At 52.1% G+C, this 14795-nt stretch overlaps 1 protein-coding gene and 1 long non-coding RNA gene across 7 annotated transcripts in view; both read left to right on the top strand.

Moving 5' to 3' along the window:
- The window catches only part of LOC102166569 (transducin beta like 1 X-linked), a 247535-nt gene that overhangs the window by 184494 nt on the left and 48246 nt on the right, over nt 1-14795 (top strand). For all 6 annotated transcript variants that reach the window (XM_021080268.2, XM_085009015.1, XM_021080269.2 and 3 more), the window contains one exon: nt 706-813. In XM_021080268.2, the coding sequence (XP_020935927.1) occupies nt 756-813 (58 nt within the window). In that variant the 5' untranslated portion in view covers nt 706-755. The remainder of the gene's footprint in view (nt 1-705; nt 814-14795) is intronic.
- Nucleotides 9420-9761, top strand: LOC146394354 (uncharacterized). The gene is made up of 2 exons (XR_014836127.1): nt 9420-9544; nt 9636-9761. It is a non-coding gene; the product is annotated as an uncharacterized LOC146394354 (long non-coding RNA).

Genomic DNA, 14795 nt, shown 5'->3' on the forward strand with positions numbered 1-14795 from the left:
CCTGTAGGTTCCGTGACCGGCACGGTCATCATTAGACTTTTAAGAGCAGAAGGCGCTGTGATTCATCCTTGCTCCAGAATCACAGATGCGATCCGGACTGTGCTGGCCCTGCCCAGGGGTGTCAAGGACACTGCTAGGCTGGCATCAAAGCTACCGCCTCTGTCCCAGCCTGCGTCAGCATTCTAATCAAGCTTGGTATCAGGCGCACCCCAGGGGTATTTACCAAATAAAAAGTTGGGGTTTGGGAGTTCCCTGGTGACTCAGTGGGCTCGGGGTCTGGCATTGTCACTACAGCAGCTCAGGTCACTGCTGTGCCTCAGGTTCAGTCCCTGGTCTGGGAACTTCTGCATGCCCTGAGTACAGGGGGGAAAAAGTTTATTTTTTCATTTTCCATTTCTCCTGAATTTGTCTTCATTAATGTGGTTGGTGTATGACCCCATCCCGGGATTAGAAAATACACCAGCTTATCTTTTGAGGGGACGTTTTCACCTCTATGTATGTATGTTTATACATGTACATAATTACACAATTTTTATGTCATCACCAAATATAACACGTATCAGGCATTCATTAATTACCTTTGCATGTATAACACCCTGAGCATTATTTTTTTCAATTGTCTCAAAAAGAATGCAGTTTTTTAAAAATACATACGGGCCGTGTTTCAAAGCTGTCTTCTGCTTTCTCCCTGCACCTGTCTCACAGAGAGTGGCTCCCGCTTTGTAAAGACCTCATCGCCGCCAGGTGAGGCTAAGATGAGCATAACCAGTGACGAGGTGAACTTTCTGGTGTATCGGTATCTACAGGAGTCAGGTAAGAAGGTCCCTCCGGAGCGTGGGGCATCCCCTTCCACGGGCACGTGCACGGCCTCCAGCCACCATCCAAATTCCAGGCTGGAGGAGAAGCGCCCAGGACGCTCTCGTTCAGAGGCTTGAAGGAGAGAGGGTTCGGGGCCATCCCTTTACTGCGGTGCATGAGGGAACGTGTTCTTTCTTCCCGTGACGTTTCTGTTCACATGACGTCAGGTTGGAATTCAGGCCGGAATTCAGGCCAAGAGTGATGGGGACAGACTCTGAGAGGGGTGGGGCTGGTTTGATGTCGCGGCCCCTGGCACAGGGAAGGCATGTATGGGCTGGTGTATACATATGGTGTATAGAGATGGGGTGGGGTGAGTTCGTGTTCTTGGCTCACACCAAAGGGAAGGCATTTACGGGCTGGTGTAATGTGATGTCTGTGTGTACGGAGGCAAGGTGATTTGGTGTTCTTGGCTCCCACCATAGGGGAGGTATTCATGGGCTGGTGTATGCATTCGGTGTATGTCGATGGGGCAGGGTGATTTGGTGTCTTTGGTCCCCGCTGGTGTATACATACGGTGTATATATGTGAACCTCCTAGATTTAGGACCACTGGTTTATTGAGCTCCAACACCCTCCATCACCAAAATGATCCTTGCACAGCTTTCTAAAATGCGGGAATTGGAAGTTCCCATTGTGGCACAGTGGTTAACGAATCTGACCAGGAACCAGGAGATGGCGGGTTCGATCCCTGGCCCTGCTCCGTGGGTTAAGGATCCGGCGTTGCCGTGAGCTGTGGTGTAGGTTGCAGATGCAGCTCGGATCCCGTGTTGCTGTGGCTCTGGTGTAGGCTGGCCGCTACAGCTCCGATTCCACCCCTAGCCTGGGAACCTCCATGTGCTGCGGGAGCAGCCCTAGAAATGGCAAAAAGACCAAAAAAAAATTTTTTTAAATAAATAATAAATAAATAAAATGCGGGAATTGTTCAGGTTTCTTGCAGCACTTTTGATTATGAGCGAGACACAACTGTGGTTCGTCACGCACCGACTAAACGCGTGTTCCGGGAAGGAGCCGAGGGTGCCGCAGAGCCCGAGGCAGGACCTGGCCTGGCTTCGTCAGGGCTCGTGGGGTTCCCCCGTGAGTCACTGGACAAGGATGAGCCCTGAGGTTCCCATCGTACGATATTGGGGCTGCCCCAAGCAGTGGAGCTTAAACACCGTTCAAAGAAATGCTTGCGGATACTTTTTAAAATTCTGAAGTCTATTAATTTTTTAATATTATTAATTTTTAACATGCATTTCTAAAATGCATACTTAAAAAAACTTGTGAGATACCCATTTTAAGGCGTGCAAGTGGACATTAATGCAGAAACATCCTTGTACCCACCTCCTTCGGAACCTGAGACAGACACCGTTTCTAATGCAGCAGGTCCTGTGTGCGTGACTTCCTGCTGCTTCCCCCCCCCGCCGCCCCCCGTCTATGATCTTCCTGCATATATGATGGTTCCCCCCCCCCCCGGGCTCTTACCTCGCAAGGATGTTTTTCTAGGAGACAGAAAGTACAGGAGTGTTAGTTGCCCTGCGTCCTGGGTGGCCTGGACAGAAACGTATTGTCCCACTGGTCTGGAGGACAGCAGCCCGAAACCAAGGTGTCAGCAGCAGCGTCTGACGAAGGCTGTCAGCCTCTGCTCCGTGCCGCTCGCCCGGCTTCTGCTGGTTCGCTGGCCACCTGGGCACTCCTCGGCTTGCACGGGCATCGTCCCCACGTGCCTCCTTCCTCCTTTCTGTAAAGACAAGGTCGTCTTGGATGACGGCCCCCTGCCGTCCAGTACAGCCTCATCTTAACTCCTTGCATCTGCAGTGACCCTGTTTCCATGTACTGTCACATTCGGAGATGTTCCCGGAGGGTGGGACTTCAACATAGGAACTGGCAGGGGACCCAAGTCAGTCCATACCGGTTGGTCCCCTATGTATTTGGCTTTATATGCTTGATGTCGTGCTATGTATGTTCTACAGCTTGATTTTTCAAGAAGGAAGCCAGTTCCCAGGTCACACCTCCCAGAGACACACGCGCTAGGACTGAGGGTGTATCAGCTCTGAGCCTGGGGTCTGGACTCTTTCAGGGTCAGCCTGGAAGGTGCAGTTCTGATCCTTGAACAGATTATCTACCCCATGGGAGGGTCACCTTCCCTGCAGGGGTAGAGGGGGTGTCTTGTGGAGGGGTGGGGAGAATGGTTTTCCTGGGCAAAAGGGATGAAATGCATCCAGAAGCATGGAATAAATAAACACCTCTCCCAATCCATGCCTGGATCTCTGTCCCTTGTGGCCTCAATGGCATTTTTTTTAAAGCTGTACCTATAGCATATGGGCGTTCCCAGGCTAGAGGCTGGACCAGAGCTGAGGCTGCGGGCCTGCAGCACAGCTTGCAGCAACACAGGATCCTTAACCCACTGATTGAGGCCAGGGATCAAACCCATATCCTGGGTTTTTAACCTGCTGAGCCCCAGTGGAAACTCCACCCAGTGGCCTTATTTATGGAGAGTGCACCTTCTGTCTGCATATACTTGAGATCATTTGCATTCGCTGTCACCAGAGCATAATATAAAAACCTGCAGGGCTTTACCCCCGTCAGTCAGGTAACTCATCACCACTGCTCTGATACCTCAGCCTCGGAACGGAACCAGGGCATCTCTTGCCTGGAGAACAGGTGTTCTCCTAGCACGGATCAGACGGAGTCCCAGACATATTTGCAAGGAAAATTCCGTGCATCCAACCCCGTTGCCCTGTCGACTCCCAGCATTGACTTCGAGACTCCTTCCTTTTAGAAACACCTCTGCACAAAGAACGGATGAAGGCAAGAGTATGGTCAAAATGTGTAAACAGATCAGGAGCTGAAACTGCCGTCCCTCTGTTTGTGAACCTCAGGATAAGCCAAGGGCGTGTAACCCAGAGAAAGGCTCTCCCCGGTGGTTGGGCCCCAGGGCCCCAGGGCAAGAGCGTTGCTGGGCTGTTTGAATAAACACACCCCTCCCCTAGAAAGTCGAGAGACTTCCTTTCTTAGTGTGTGTTTACATGTCTCACTTCTGTTGATGAAGCTTCTGTAACCAGGCAACGAGGAGACTAGAGACAACAAAGTATAGAATTTCCTCGGGGCCGCTCGTATGTCCATCTCCTGAGCTGCTGTCCTAGTTTGTCAGGGTCCTTGGAGTCAGATCCCATAAGGATTTGAGACTGCTCTGCGTCCCTCTGAAGGCTGCACCTGGATCTGACTGAACATCGTGCGAGGACACAGTCAAAGGAAAAAATGCATAATGTTTAAATGTTCATTTGGAGGTTGTTGTACATGTTTAATCTGAAATCCTCAAGGTCTGGTTAAGCAGATATTTATCGAGCACCCACCAGATTCAAGGAGCACCTTCTCCTTGGCCTGTTAGTGTCTCCTTTCTAGCTTTGCAAAGAAAGCAGAGAGGAGTTCCCTGGTGGCTCAGCAGGTTAAGGGTCTGACATTGTCACTGCTGCGGCTCGGATCGCTGTTGTGGTGTGGGTTTGATCTCTGGCCTCGGAGCGTCCTCCTGCCGCGGTTGTGGTCAGTATGCTCCCTGCCCTTCATCACCTCAGTGCATAAGGCTGTGTGTTGCGATGGGCGGTTCCTTCCTCAGCCCTGCTTTCTCCACCAGAGGTTGTGAGTCTCTGCTGCCAAGTCGTCCTTGTCTGTCAGCTTGAGGTTGTGTGTAGGAGAAAGCGGTGCGAAGGAGGGAGGGGGCCGCCAGAGGGGGGACGCCCTGCAAGGAGGCAGACTGCTGGCTCTCTGATCCACCTGCTCTTTGCCTCACAACCAGGGATGGACCCATAATCTTCCATGCCACCATGAGGGACAAGTTCCTTGGGAGCAGGGCTGCCCCTGGTCCTCGCCATCTGAGCAGGTGCAGAGAGCCCTGCCCTGGCAGCGTCCTGCATCAGCTGGGATGCTTTGGGCTGCAAGTAAGAGCCTCCACGATGGAGCTGTCATCCCGGGGACAGCCAAAGGGCAGGGATTGAAAAGCTGCTTTCCTGAAAGTGTGACGTGGATCCATATCACATCTTCTCCAACTTGGGGAAGAATCTCGAAAATGGACGTGTTTTGTTCCCCTGCCCTCAAGAGGCAGAATTCATGTCATCTTGGAATCTTCTGTGGCCTTCACCCAGCCGTGCGTTCCACAGCCATTAAGGAAGGGGGCTCTCGCTGTTGTCACCGTTGGCTGGATGAAGCCAGCGCCTTGCCCATAGGCAGCGCTCCCTAGGGACTCCGGATTTGAGGCGTCTCACAGGGGTGCTCACGGCAGCCTGATCAGTGAAACTAGTTAATGAGCAAGGCTTTTACATTCAGCAGGTGTTATGTTTGACCTGCTGCAGCACCAAAGTGGCCCGGTTGGTTTTTGCATGAGTTACAGCAGGCTGGCTTGGAGGGCCGGGAGTCTGGTGGCCTCTGCGTTACAGCAGTTAATTGTGTGGTCACTTTGGCCATCTGGGCAATTTTTAAGAAATGGACTGTGGCAGAGCGTCTTTGCCACCCGGCCCATGAGTCCCCTTCGCCCTCTGAGTAGAGGCTCACTGCACGATGCATGCAGAAGCCAATACTGTGTCACCACCTTTTGAGAAAGGAAGCTTTCTTGCGAGGTCCACCTGCAAGGTGATGAGAGGCAGGGCTCAATCCATCTCTCTCATCCAGGGATCCAGGCTTTGGGCCAAAACTTAAGGGGTTGGGGAAATTTCAACCTTGGAATCTGGTTAGCCAGTCTCAAATCAGTCCATACAAGCTCCTTGGGCTGCTGGCAGCTATATTTTCTTTATTGGGGGGCTTCTCGCTGCTTTAAGGGAGGCATTGGCAACACTTCCAGCCTCTGAGTTCCGTAGACTGAAGATGGTTGGTTCAGGGTCATCCTATGAGGCCCGGGAACCCGTCTCGCACCTGCTGCAGTGCTGCCTCTGTCCCATTACTCCAGGTTTGATCCATCAGTAAACTATTGAAGTATTTCTAGTTTAAACTATTGAAGTGTTTCTAGTTGGAATGTTTTCCCTTTTGTATATAGCCAGTGTTAAATCTTTAAATGCAGTACAGCCTCAATTATTGAGCTTCCTCTCAAAATGGTTTTCTACTTGTTTTATGTAGCCAACCTTGCGGTACTGTATGTTCAGAAACAAATCTTAATGTCTCAGAAATGTGAGCTCATGAAAATAGCTGATTCTGAATATTTAAAAGTAAATAAATAAATAAATAAACTATTTAAGGAGGCAAAGCCAGTTTAAGGTGGCCGGTGTTTTACAAGCCCTTTGACGGTGCATGCGTTTCTGCCTCCACGGGCTTCTTCGAGCCGCTCCTCCAGATCCTGGGAAAATCATGAGTCGTTCCCACCTCTCTGCGAATGCAGCAGGGGAGGCCAAATACGGCAGGGGAGGCCGTGGGTGTGAAAAGTGAGAAAATTCCCTAAGTGAGTCCCCGTAAGCGCATTCACTACTGCCTCTGGACTTCCTCCCCAAATCCAGCTTATAAAGAGGGATTGCCCCCCCAGACCCAATGGGGTGGGCCCCGGGGATGCCTTGATGGCGCCGCCCTTCACCTAACCGGGGGTTTGCCCGCCAGGCGTTGCTGAGGCTCTGGAGAAGGAGCTGGGTGGGTGGCTTTGGTGATTGTGCTGGGAAGCACCCAGTGTCTTTGGTACGTACCCCCAGCCGGCTCCGCGACTGATGGGCGGAAAGGTGGTCTCGTGGGCTGGTCAGCGGAGAGCAGAGGAGGTCCGGGGTTTGAGGCCAGATTTTCCACAGCAGTTAAAGGATGCTGAGACCTTGTCTGCCATGGTCTCGCGTGGCGACCTTGGAGACGACAGACCTGACCTTTCCTCGGGGCATGTGGCTGCTCCTCCAAACCCTCCCCACCCTCTTCTGTACCGTCTTTTTCTTTTTCTTCTTTATGGGAAGGTATAATTTTTATGCCATAAAATTCACCCCTTTTAGAGGACAGATTTCCAGCATTTGCCACACGTCGACTGTCGTGTGACCCCCGGCACCATCATGCTGTGGCACAGATCGTCCTCCCCCGAAAAGCACCCAGTGGCCCACCCCGCCTCGCAGCGCAGCCCCTGGCACCCACTGCCCTGTTTCCTCCTGGGGTTTTGCCTTCGTGGGAATGGCTGGCAAGTGGAGTCTTGCAGCGCGTAGCCTGGGGAGTCCGGCTCCCTTCATTCAGTGCCTTTGTGACCGGGCCACCCTGGCGCCCACATCCGTGGTCCCTTCTTTAATGCTGCGTCGTATTACATTTTAGGGATGCGTGGCAGTCCGTCTTTTGTCCTGTTCAGGACCGTCTGAGGTGTCTCCAAGCTGTGATCATTACAGCTAAAGCTGCTAGAAACACTTGCACCCAAGTTTGCAGTGCTGACTGTAGGTTTTCATTTCCGTTGGGTCTGCACTGGGCGTGGGGTCCCTGGGTCGTGTGACAGGGTGGGTTTACCTTGATCAGAAGCCAGCATGTCCTCTTTGGTGTCCCCTCGCAGTGAGGCAGTTCGCAAACGTCGCTGGTTTTATAGACTGGATGGGACCTACAGAGCCCTTGGGTGCCTGTCCTGTAGGGTGTATTGGAAAGCAGGTAAAGGCCATTCTCGGGCGTTCCTGTTGTGGCTCAGTGGAAACACACCCATTTCGTATCCATGAGGATGCGGGTTCGATCCCTGGGCTCGCTCAGTGGGTTAAGGATCTGGCGTTGCCGTGAGCTGCAGTGTAGACCACAGATGCGGCTCGGATATGGCTTTGCTGTGGCTGTGGCGAAGGCCAGCAGCAGCAGCTCCGTTTCAGCCTCTAGCCTGGGAAGTTTTATGTGTCCTCGTAGGGCTGAAAATTACCCTTCGTGGACCTGGCCAGGTCACACCTGTTGAAGTCCACCACTGTGTCTTGTGCCCAGATCCGCTGAGTGAGAGGGCGTCCACACACACACACACACACACACACACACACACACACACACACTTGCTCCTGACATAGCTACAGCTCCTCAGGCACTGCAGCTTTCTTCAGAAAACCCAGAAACTGCAGCCTGGCCAGGCTCCAGTGCATAAGCCCGGCCTCTGAGCAGGACTGTGTCCACTTGGGTGGGCTCCCGTGTGGGTGGAGGGAATTCCTGCAGGCAGGACCCTCGGTGGGGCAGGCGCTCAGACTTCCCGTGCGTTATGTGCTGCCCACCCAAGGCAGTGACGTCATGACAACCTGGGGAGTCGTTTCTCCGCGTGGAGTTTTCTGACATCTTCGCACCGTGAAGAACAGACCGAAGCTTCATGGAAACGACAGCAATGGTGGTAACTACAACAGTGACCAAGAAACACAAGTGAGCAAGTGTTGCACTAGTGTTTTGTCAGGTGGAGTGTGTTACCAGACGGCATGTCCCCCGTGGCTATCATTTTAAACATTCTATTTTATTTTTTAAATTTTTTTGGTCGTGTCCATGGCATGCAAAAGTCCCCCTGGCCAGGGATCAAACCCAAGCCACACCTGTGACCACAGCAGATCCTTAACCCGCTGAGCCACCAGGGAACTCCATATACACTTTAGATAATGAAAAGATCTGATCATTACAGTAGGTGGTGAAAATCCACGTACCATCACAAATCACCAGGATGGTGGACCTCCAACTGGGATTGAAAACTCCTTCTGGAGTTCCCGTCATGGCACAGTGGAAACAAATCCGACTAGGAACCGTGAGGTTTCGGGTTCAATCCTGGCCTCGGTCAGTAGGTTAAGGATTCCGTGTTGCCGTGAGCTCTGGTGTAGGTCACAGACACGGCTCGGATCTGACATTGCTGTGGCTGTGGTGTAGGCCAGCAGCTGTAGCTCCACGAAGACCCCTAGCCTGGGAACCCCCATGTGCCGTGGGTGCAGCCCTAAAAAGCAACAAAAAAAGAAAACTCCTTCTATGGTAGAATTTACTCTCTGGTTTGTCATGATTTGTGCTCAAAGGCCTTTTTTCCTCTTTTTTCTTTTTTGGCCCCCTCCTCGGCACAAGGAGCTCCCGGACCCAGGGATCAGATCCTAGCTGCAGTTTCAACTTAAGCCGCAACTGCGGCAACAACAGATCCTTAACCCACTGTGCTGGGCTGGGAATCAAACCTCGTCCCAGTGCTCCCAAGATGCCTCCAGTCCCATTGTGCCACAGCAGGAACTCCAAGAAGCCAGTGCATTGTGCACATGTGTTGCCTGCATTAGCATTGCCGTAGAAGCTTCTTCAGGAAGGCGCATCAGTGGTTTTCGCAAGTGCTAGTCGGCACGTTAGACACGTGCGGTTTCCTAGAGAGCTGTTATCTGCACACAGTGACTGGCCAGGGAGAGGGAGGTGTATTTCCTTTGATTTACCTAAGTTATGAGTTAGGTAGCATCTTTGTGAATAAGGCGGAATGGGAAATACTGGGGACGCAGACTCTCAAAGTCCTAAATGGAAGTGACATGACATTTCCCATTCGTTTTGTCGAGCTTCTGTTACAAGAAGAATCACAGTGGTTTCTTGGCGAGGTGGCATGCGTGTGTGCCCTGCGATGTTCCCCGCAGGTCAGCGCGCTTAGGACGGATGGGTTAGACGGAGGAAGATTTAGGCGGCATTGTCTCTCCACAGCTGAGCGCAAGTGCAAATCTTAAGAGTGGTTCTGTCTAAACACACAGACGTACTATTGTCCAGAAAGATTACCAGGCCGTTTAAAAATCATACATGTCAGCGCAGCCGTGTCTTGGGACCAGGTAGGGCCGAAGCCTGTTTGGATATTCCAGAGCCCCGCTGTGGTGGGCGAGGCGGTCCCCACGGCCACAGGCCTCCAAGCTATTTCCACAGAAACATCCGACTGTGGGCGTGCACAGGTCCCCTCTGAAGAAGCACCAGGTGACTTCGAGCCTGTATAATCGAATGTATCTTCCGCCAGCCATCCGGATTCAAGAAGGTTCCCAGGAAAAAGAAAAAGGCAGTTCCCATCGTGGCTCAGCAGTAACGAAAACAACTAGTATCCATGAGGGACACGGGTTCGATCCCTGGCCTCGCTCGGTGGGTTAGGGATCCGGTGCTGCTGTGAGCTGGGGTGTAGGTCAGAGGCATGGCTCGGATCTGGCATTGCTGTGGCTGCGGTGTAGGCCGGCAGCTGCAGCTCCAGTTCAGCCCCTAGCCTGGGAGTCTCCACATGCCATGGGTGTGGCCCTAAAAAGGAAAAAAACTATTAAACAGAAATTGTAATTTTTCGTCTCCATTGTCTGTGGCGCTCTGTGTGTGTGGGAGATACAAGTGAAGCTGAGACAGTTTTCATTAGATTTTGCAGGTCACTAGCCATAGGGGGCCTAACTTGTGGTTTTTGTTTGTTTCAGTGGCTTTTGGTTTTTTGGCCAGGCGCACAGGATGGGGAAGTTCCTGGGCCAGGGCTCAAACCCGCCCCACAGCAGTGACAATGTCAGATTCTTAACTCGGTGAGCCACCAGGGACTCCTTGTTCTAGGTTTTGATGGGGTGTCCTCTGTATAATGGCTTCAAGTAGTAGCCGTATTAACTTGGACCTGGATCGCCACACCAATCTTCTGGGGCTTTTTTGCGTTCTTTTTTTTTTTTTTTTTTTTTTTTTTTTTGTCTTTTTAGGGCTGTGCCTGTGGCATACGGAAGTTCCCAGGCTAGAGGTCAAATCAGAGCTGCAGCTGCCAGCCTGCACCGCAGCCACAGCAACGAGGGATCTGAGCTACATCTGTGACCTATGCTGTAGTTTGTAGCAACGCCAGATCCTTAACCCACTGAGTGAGGCCAGGGGTTGCACCCGCATCTTCCTGGATACTAGTTGGATTCTTGACCCGCTAAGCCACAGTGGGAACTCCTGAGACGCTTAGAAACAGAAAAAATAGTGAAAAGTCATCTGAAGGTGAACAGCAGCTGTCGTGTGTATATAGCACAAATTTTTGCATCCTCAGGAACTTGGGGCGGGGGAGGGGGGCTCCCCGGCCAGCAGCTCCGGCGTAGTTGTCACAAGAAGCAGTTCTGCATTTGATGGGGACCACAGGCCCTGGGTGGCCCATATTTTTATAGAGATGACAAAAGTCTCTGCAAGGCTTTTCCACTCCCTTTCCAGTGTTCTAACATGTTTTAAGATTTCCTCTTAAGGGGTGTTCCCTGGTGGCTCAGCGGGTTAAGGATCTGGTGGTGTCACTGCAGTGACTCAGGTCACAGCTCTGGTGTGAGTTCGATCCCTGGCCTCAGAAAGTCTTCATGCCCCAGGGTGAACCCGCCCCCCCCCCAAAAAAAAACCTTTAAAATAAAATAAAATATCCTCTTACAATCTTTAGCTTGCAGAATTCCATTTTGTGGGCGAGCTGAGTGTCTTAATCTCCAGATATCCTGAACGGGCACAAGGCCCTGCATGATCTCGAAGCCTTCGGCCTTCCAGAGAGGCCAGGCTGTCTCCCCTCAGCACTGCTGACCTCTGGGGAGGACCATCCTTTGTGGAGGGGCTGTCCTGAACTAGCAGATGGTGAACGGCATCCCTCTCTCCACCCACTGGGTGACAGTCACCCTCGCCCGCCCTCAGTGCTGGTGGACTTTGCCACACGCGACTGAAATGCAGAATCACCCCCCATTGAGAGCTACGGATTCACGTCCTTTAGCGGAGGGATGTTTCTCCTCCCGTGGGGTTTTTTTGGCAAATGGAGTGGTAACGGGGTTCTCATTTCCTCCCCCTTTATCATCTTCCGGGGCTGCGTGTGGATCCTTCCCCCGCAGAACTGCAGCGCCCTTTAAGCGTGGGCATAATGCAGCCCGTTTTTCTTGAAATTTTCTGGGGTCCTTTTCCCCTCGAGGAAGGGGGCAGTCTGCCAGACCATTCTCCAGCAGATAATAAAATAATGGGGAGTAGCAGTCTTTCCGGCTGGGCTTTTCTGGCTCCCAGTGAGGAGGTGCGATGAACCAGGAAGGAGGTGTTACTGCTCATCTTTGTGAATGACCGCATCTCCGCAAATGATGAACCTCATCAGCTGACGGATCGCCCGGTAGCTCCGCGGTGCGTCCTAGGACCCTGGGGTGCCTTCTTATGCAGGACACCTTTCCCAGATTCGGGACGTCATTTGAATGGTTCCACTCTCCTAATTTAAACACAAGTTCAGGGCTTATTGTTCAGCTGAGTCTCTAAAAATATTTTTGACTGCAGTGGCTCTTTTACAATGCTGCTGTGTTTAAAAAGAGAGTCTTTATGAAACCGTAAAGGCAAGCATTTCTCGGAGGTAAAGGCACCCTTTGCTTCAGAAATCCTAAAGGAGGTATTAGTTTCATCAAGTAATAAAGAAGGAAGACCTGAGTAGTCTGTGCATCGGACTAGAGGGTGAAAGTACCTTCAAAGTCATGTGAAACAGTAGTGTCTCGTGTCCCCACGTTTTCAGTAGATAGAAGCAGTGCCTTTGTGGCGGTGTCAGCAGTCCCCGGCCCCTGAGACCCCCCTCGGGCTGTAAGATTTGTTGGAAAGATTCACGGAAGTTGTTACACTCGACCCCATTGGTAACAGCAAAAAAATCCAGGTTATCTTGTGCTGCCTGGCGACTACGCCTGCTGCTAGTGTTTTGGATACAAAGTTACTAAGAGATGAACATCTTAAAAATCTTCCGCCTGGGAGCTCCCGTTTTGGCGCCGCAGGGTGGGCAGTGTCTTGGGAGCGCTGGGATGCAGGTTCGAGCCCCACCTGCGCACAGTGAGTTGAGAATCTGGCATTGCCGCAGCTGTGACTTAGATCACAAGTGCGGCTTGTGAACGCCAGGGAGGCCAAAAAAAAAAAAGAATTCTCCCTGAAGCAAATAAAGGTGGACGCTCGGTGAGGTCACGGTTGTGTTAACTGACCTCACTGTGTGATCCTTCCCCCGCGTATATGCGTGTGTCAGGTCATCGCAGTGACAACAGCACCTTCACCTGACACATTGCTAGAGCGCAGTGAGGCTGGGGGAGGGGAAGATGCAGCGGAATCGGTCAGTGCTGTGCCTCCGTTTCTCTTCTGTTCCTCTTAACTGTGGTGTACTTGGGTGTGCATCTTGTTGGCTCAGGTGTCTAGTTGCTGCAGTATCTTGTACCATCCTTTGTTTTGGAAGCCATAGCTTCCGTCTTTCTCCGTTACTGTGTAATCAGTGCAAACAAACAGAAGATGCAGGTGCAAACGGGCTAAGGGAAAAGGTACAAGGACCCAGTCCAGGAGAAACCCGGCACGTGCTTGCCAGTGTCCCCTCCTGGTGGAGCTCCCTGGCGGCACATAATTGTCCCGGGAACACATACAATGACTCGGGAGGCAGTGCTGCTAAACACCCGAGGCCCCCACCCCAAGTCTGAGCTTTGGCATTCAGGTTTTTATCAGAGGTCAGTCCCGTGGCCTCACAGCCCCTGCTAAAGGGGACAGACCCTAGCTGTCAAACTGCCTCGGTCCAGTCCGAGTAAACGGGTTAAGGTTTTGTATCTGTCATTTGTGTGTGTGTGTGTGCGCGCGTGCGCTTTATGTCACTCTTTATTTTTTTAATGTAATTTAATTGAATTCAATTTGATGGATGCTACTTGGGTTTGTTACCCCTAAACCACAACAAGACCGCCCATGTCACTTTTTTAAACATCCCTTTAAAAAACGTAAGGGTGGCTGAGGACTGGAGAGTGTGCCTCGCATGCCTTTTGTGTAGAAAACACAGCATCACCCAGGGTAGCTTTGCGGCATCAGTGACTCGCGCTGCTCCGCCACGGAAGCCTGCCCACGGCTCAGGATGCCACAGGGCGAGCTTCGGCCTGTGCCACGGGACGCAGGTGCTGGAAGGAACCTGAACTATGGGAACCGTCTCATCACAAAGCTTCTGGTCGTGGTGCTAGTTGCCAACCAAACACCTCTTCATTCAAAAAAAGAGTGTTTTCTTAAACCGCCCTGTGGATTTATTGATAAGTACTCAGAACAGCAGAGCAGAATCATGGACAAGTCGTTCCTCAAATGTTCGCAGCCATCCCAGTTCCTGTGCAGTTTGGTGGTGCTGTCTTTTCTGAGTTTACTGCTCCAGTGTGTGTGTGCGTGTGTGTGCGCGCGCGCGTGCAAGTGTGTGTGTATAAAAGCTCAGGTTCAAGATTGACTGTTCTTGTGCTGATTAATTTGTCAGGGGGGAAAAGCAAGTACAGGAAAATCCCTTGAGAGCCAGTTGAGTGTCATGCGTGTCTCGCTCGATATAGCCAAACATTTTGCAGTGGTGCTGCCATCCGCAAGGGGCAGACGCCGTCGAAGAGGCCCTGAAGGCTCGTTGGACTGGCGTTCCTGCTCTAACGTTGGGGGTGGTAGGAAGAAGCCGCAGAGATGGCTCCTGTTTCCTTCTTTAGCTGAGATGAAACAGCCACTTCCAAGGTGCCTGTGTCCAAAGTTCACACAACCGTATGTTTAAGATCCGCCTGCTCTGAAATTCTAATGTGACCTTAAAAGTGTCGGGCTTTGATGTGTTTTATTTCCTGCCAACTCGAATTCCCTTCCTTCCTTCCAGCCTGCAGAGCGAGGCATCTGGACAGTCAGACAAAACACGGTCCTTTCTCGCCCACGTGTCTCAATGTCTTCTATGCACCTCTTCAATGCCCTTGTCCCCGCGGTGACATGCTTTGCTTTTCTTCCCACATCTGTGTCGGTAGCTGGTGTCATGATCCCTCTGCACATCTGGATGTCCATCCCACCCCCAGTCTGGGTGTCCATCCCTCCCCTCCCCTCCCAAGTCTCGGTGTCCACCCCCCACCCACCATCTGGGGGGTCCATCCCTCCCCTCTCCACCCCAACCCCCCCTCCCCAGGTCTGCGTGTCCATCCCTCACCACCACCACCCCCCGCACAGCCTGGGTGTCCGTCCCCCCATCCCGAGTCTGGTGTCCACTTCCAGCCTCTTCATTGCCTTCCATGCTGCTATTTTGGGGTGTTTGTTTCGGCCACGGCTGTGGGATGTGGAAGTTCTGGGACCAGGGATTCAGTGACAATGCTGAATCCTTAA

Source organism: Sus scrofa, chromosome Y (genome assembly GCF_054392235.1).
Source record: "Sus scrofa isolate SSC_HxYL_T2T_F1_AM1 chromosome Y, Sscrofa_HxYL_maternal_Yorkshire_Landrace_v2.0, whole genome shotgun sequence".
Lineage (NCBI taxonomy): Eukaryota > Metazoa > Chordata > Mammalia > Artiodactyla > Suidae > Sus > Sus scrofa.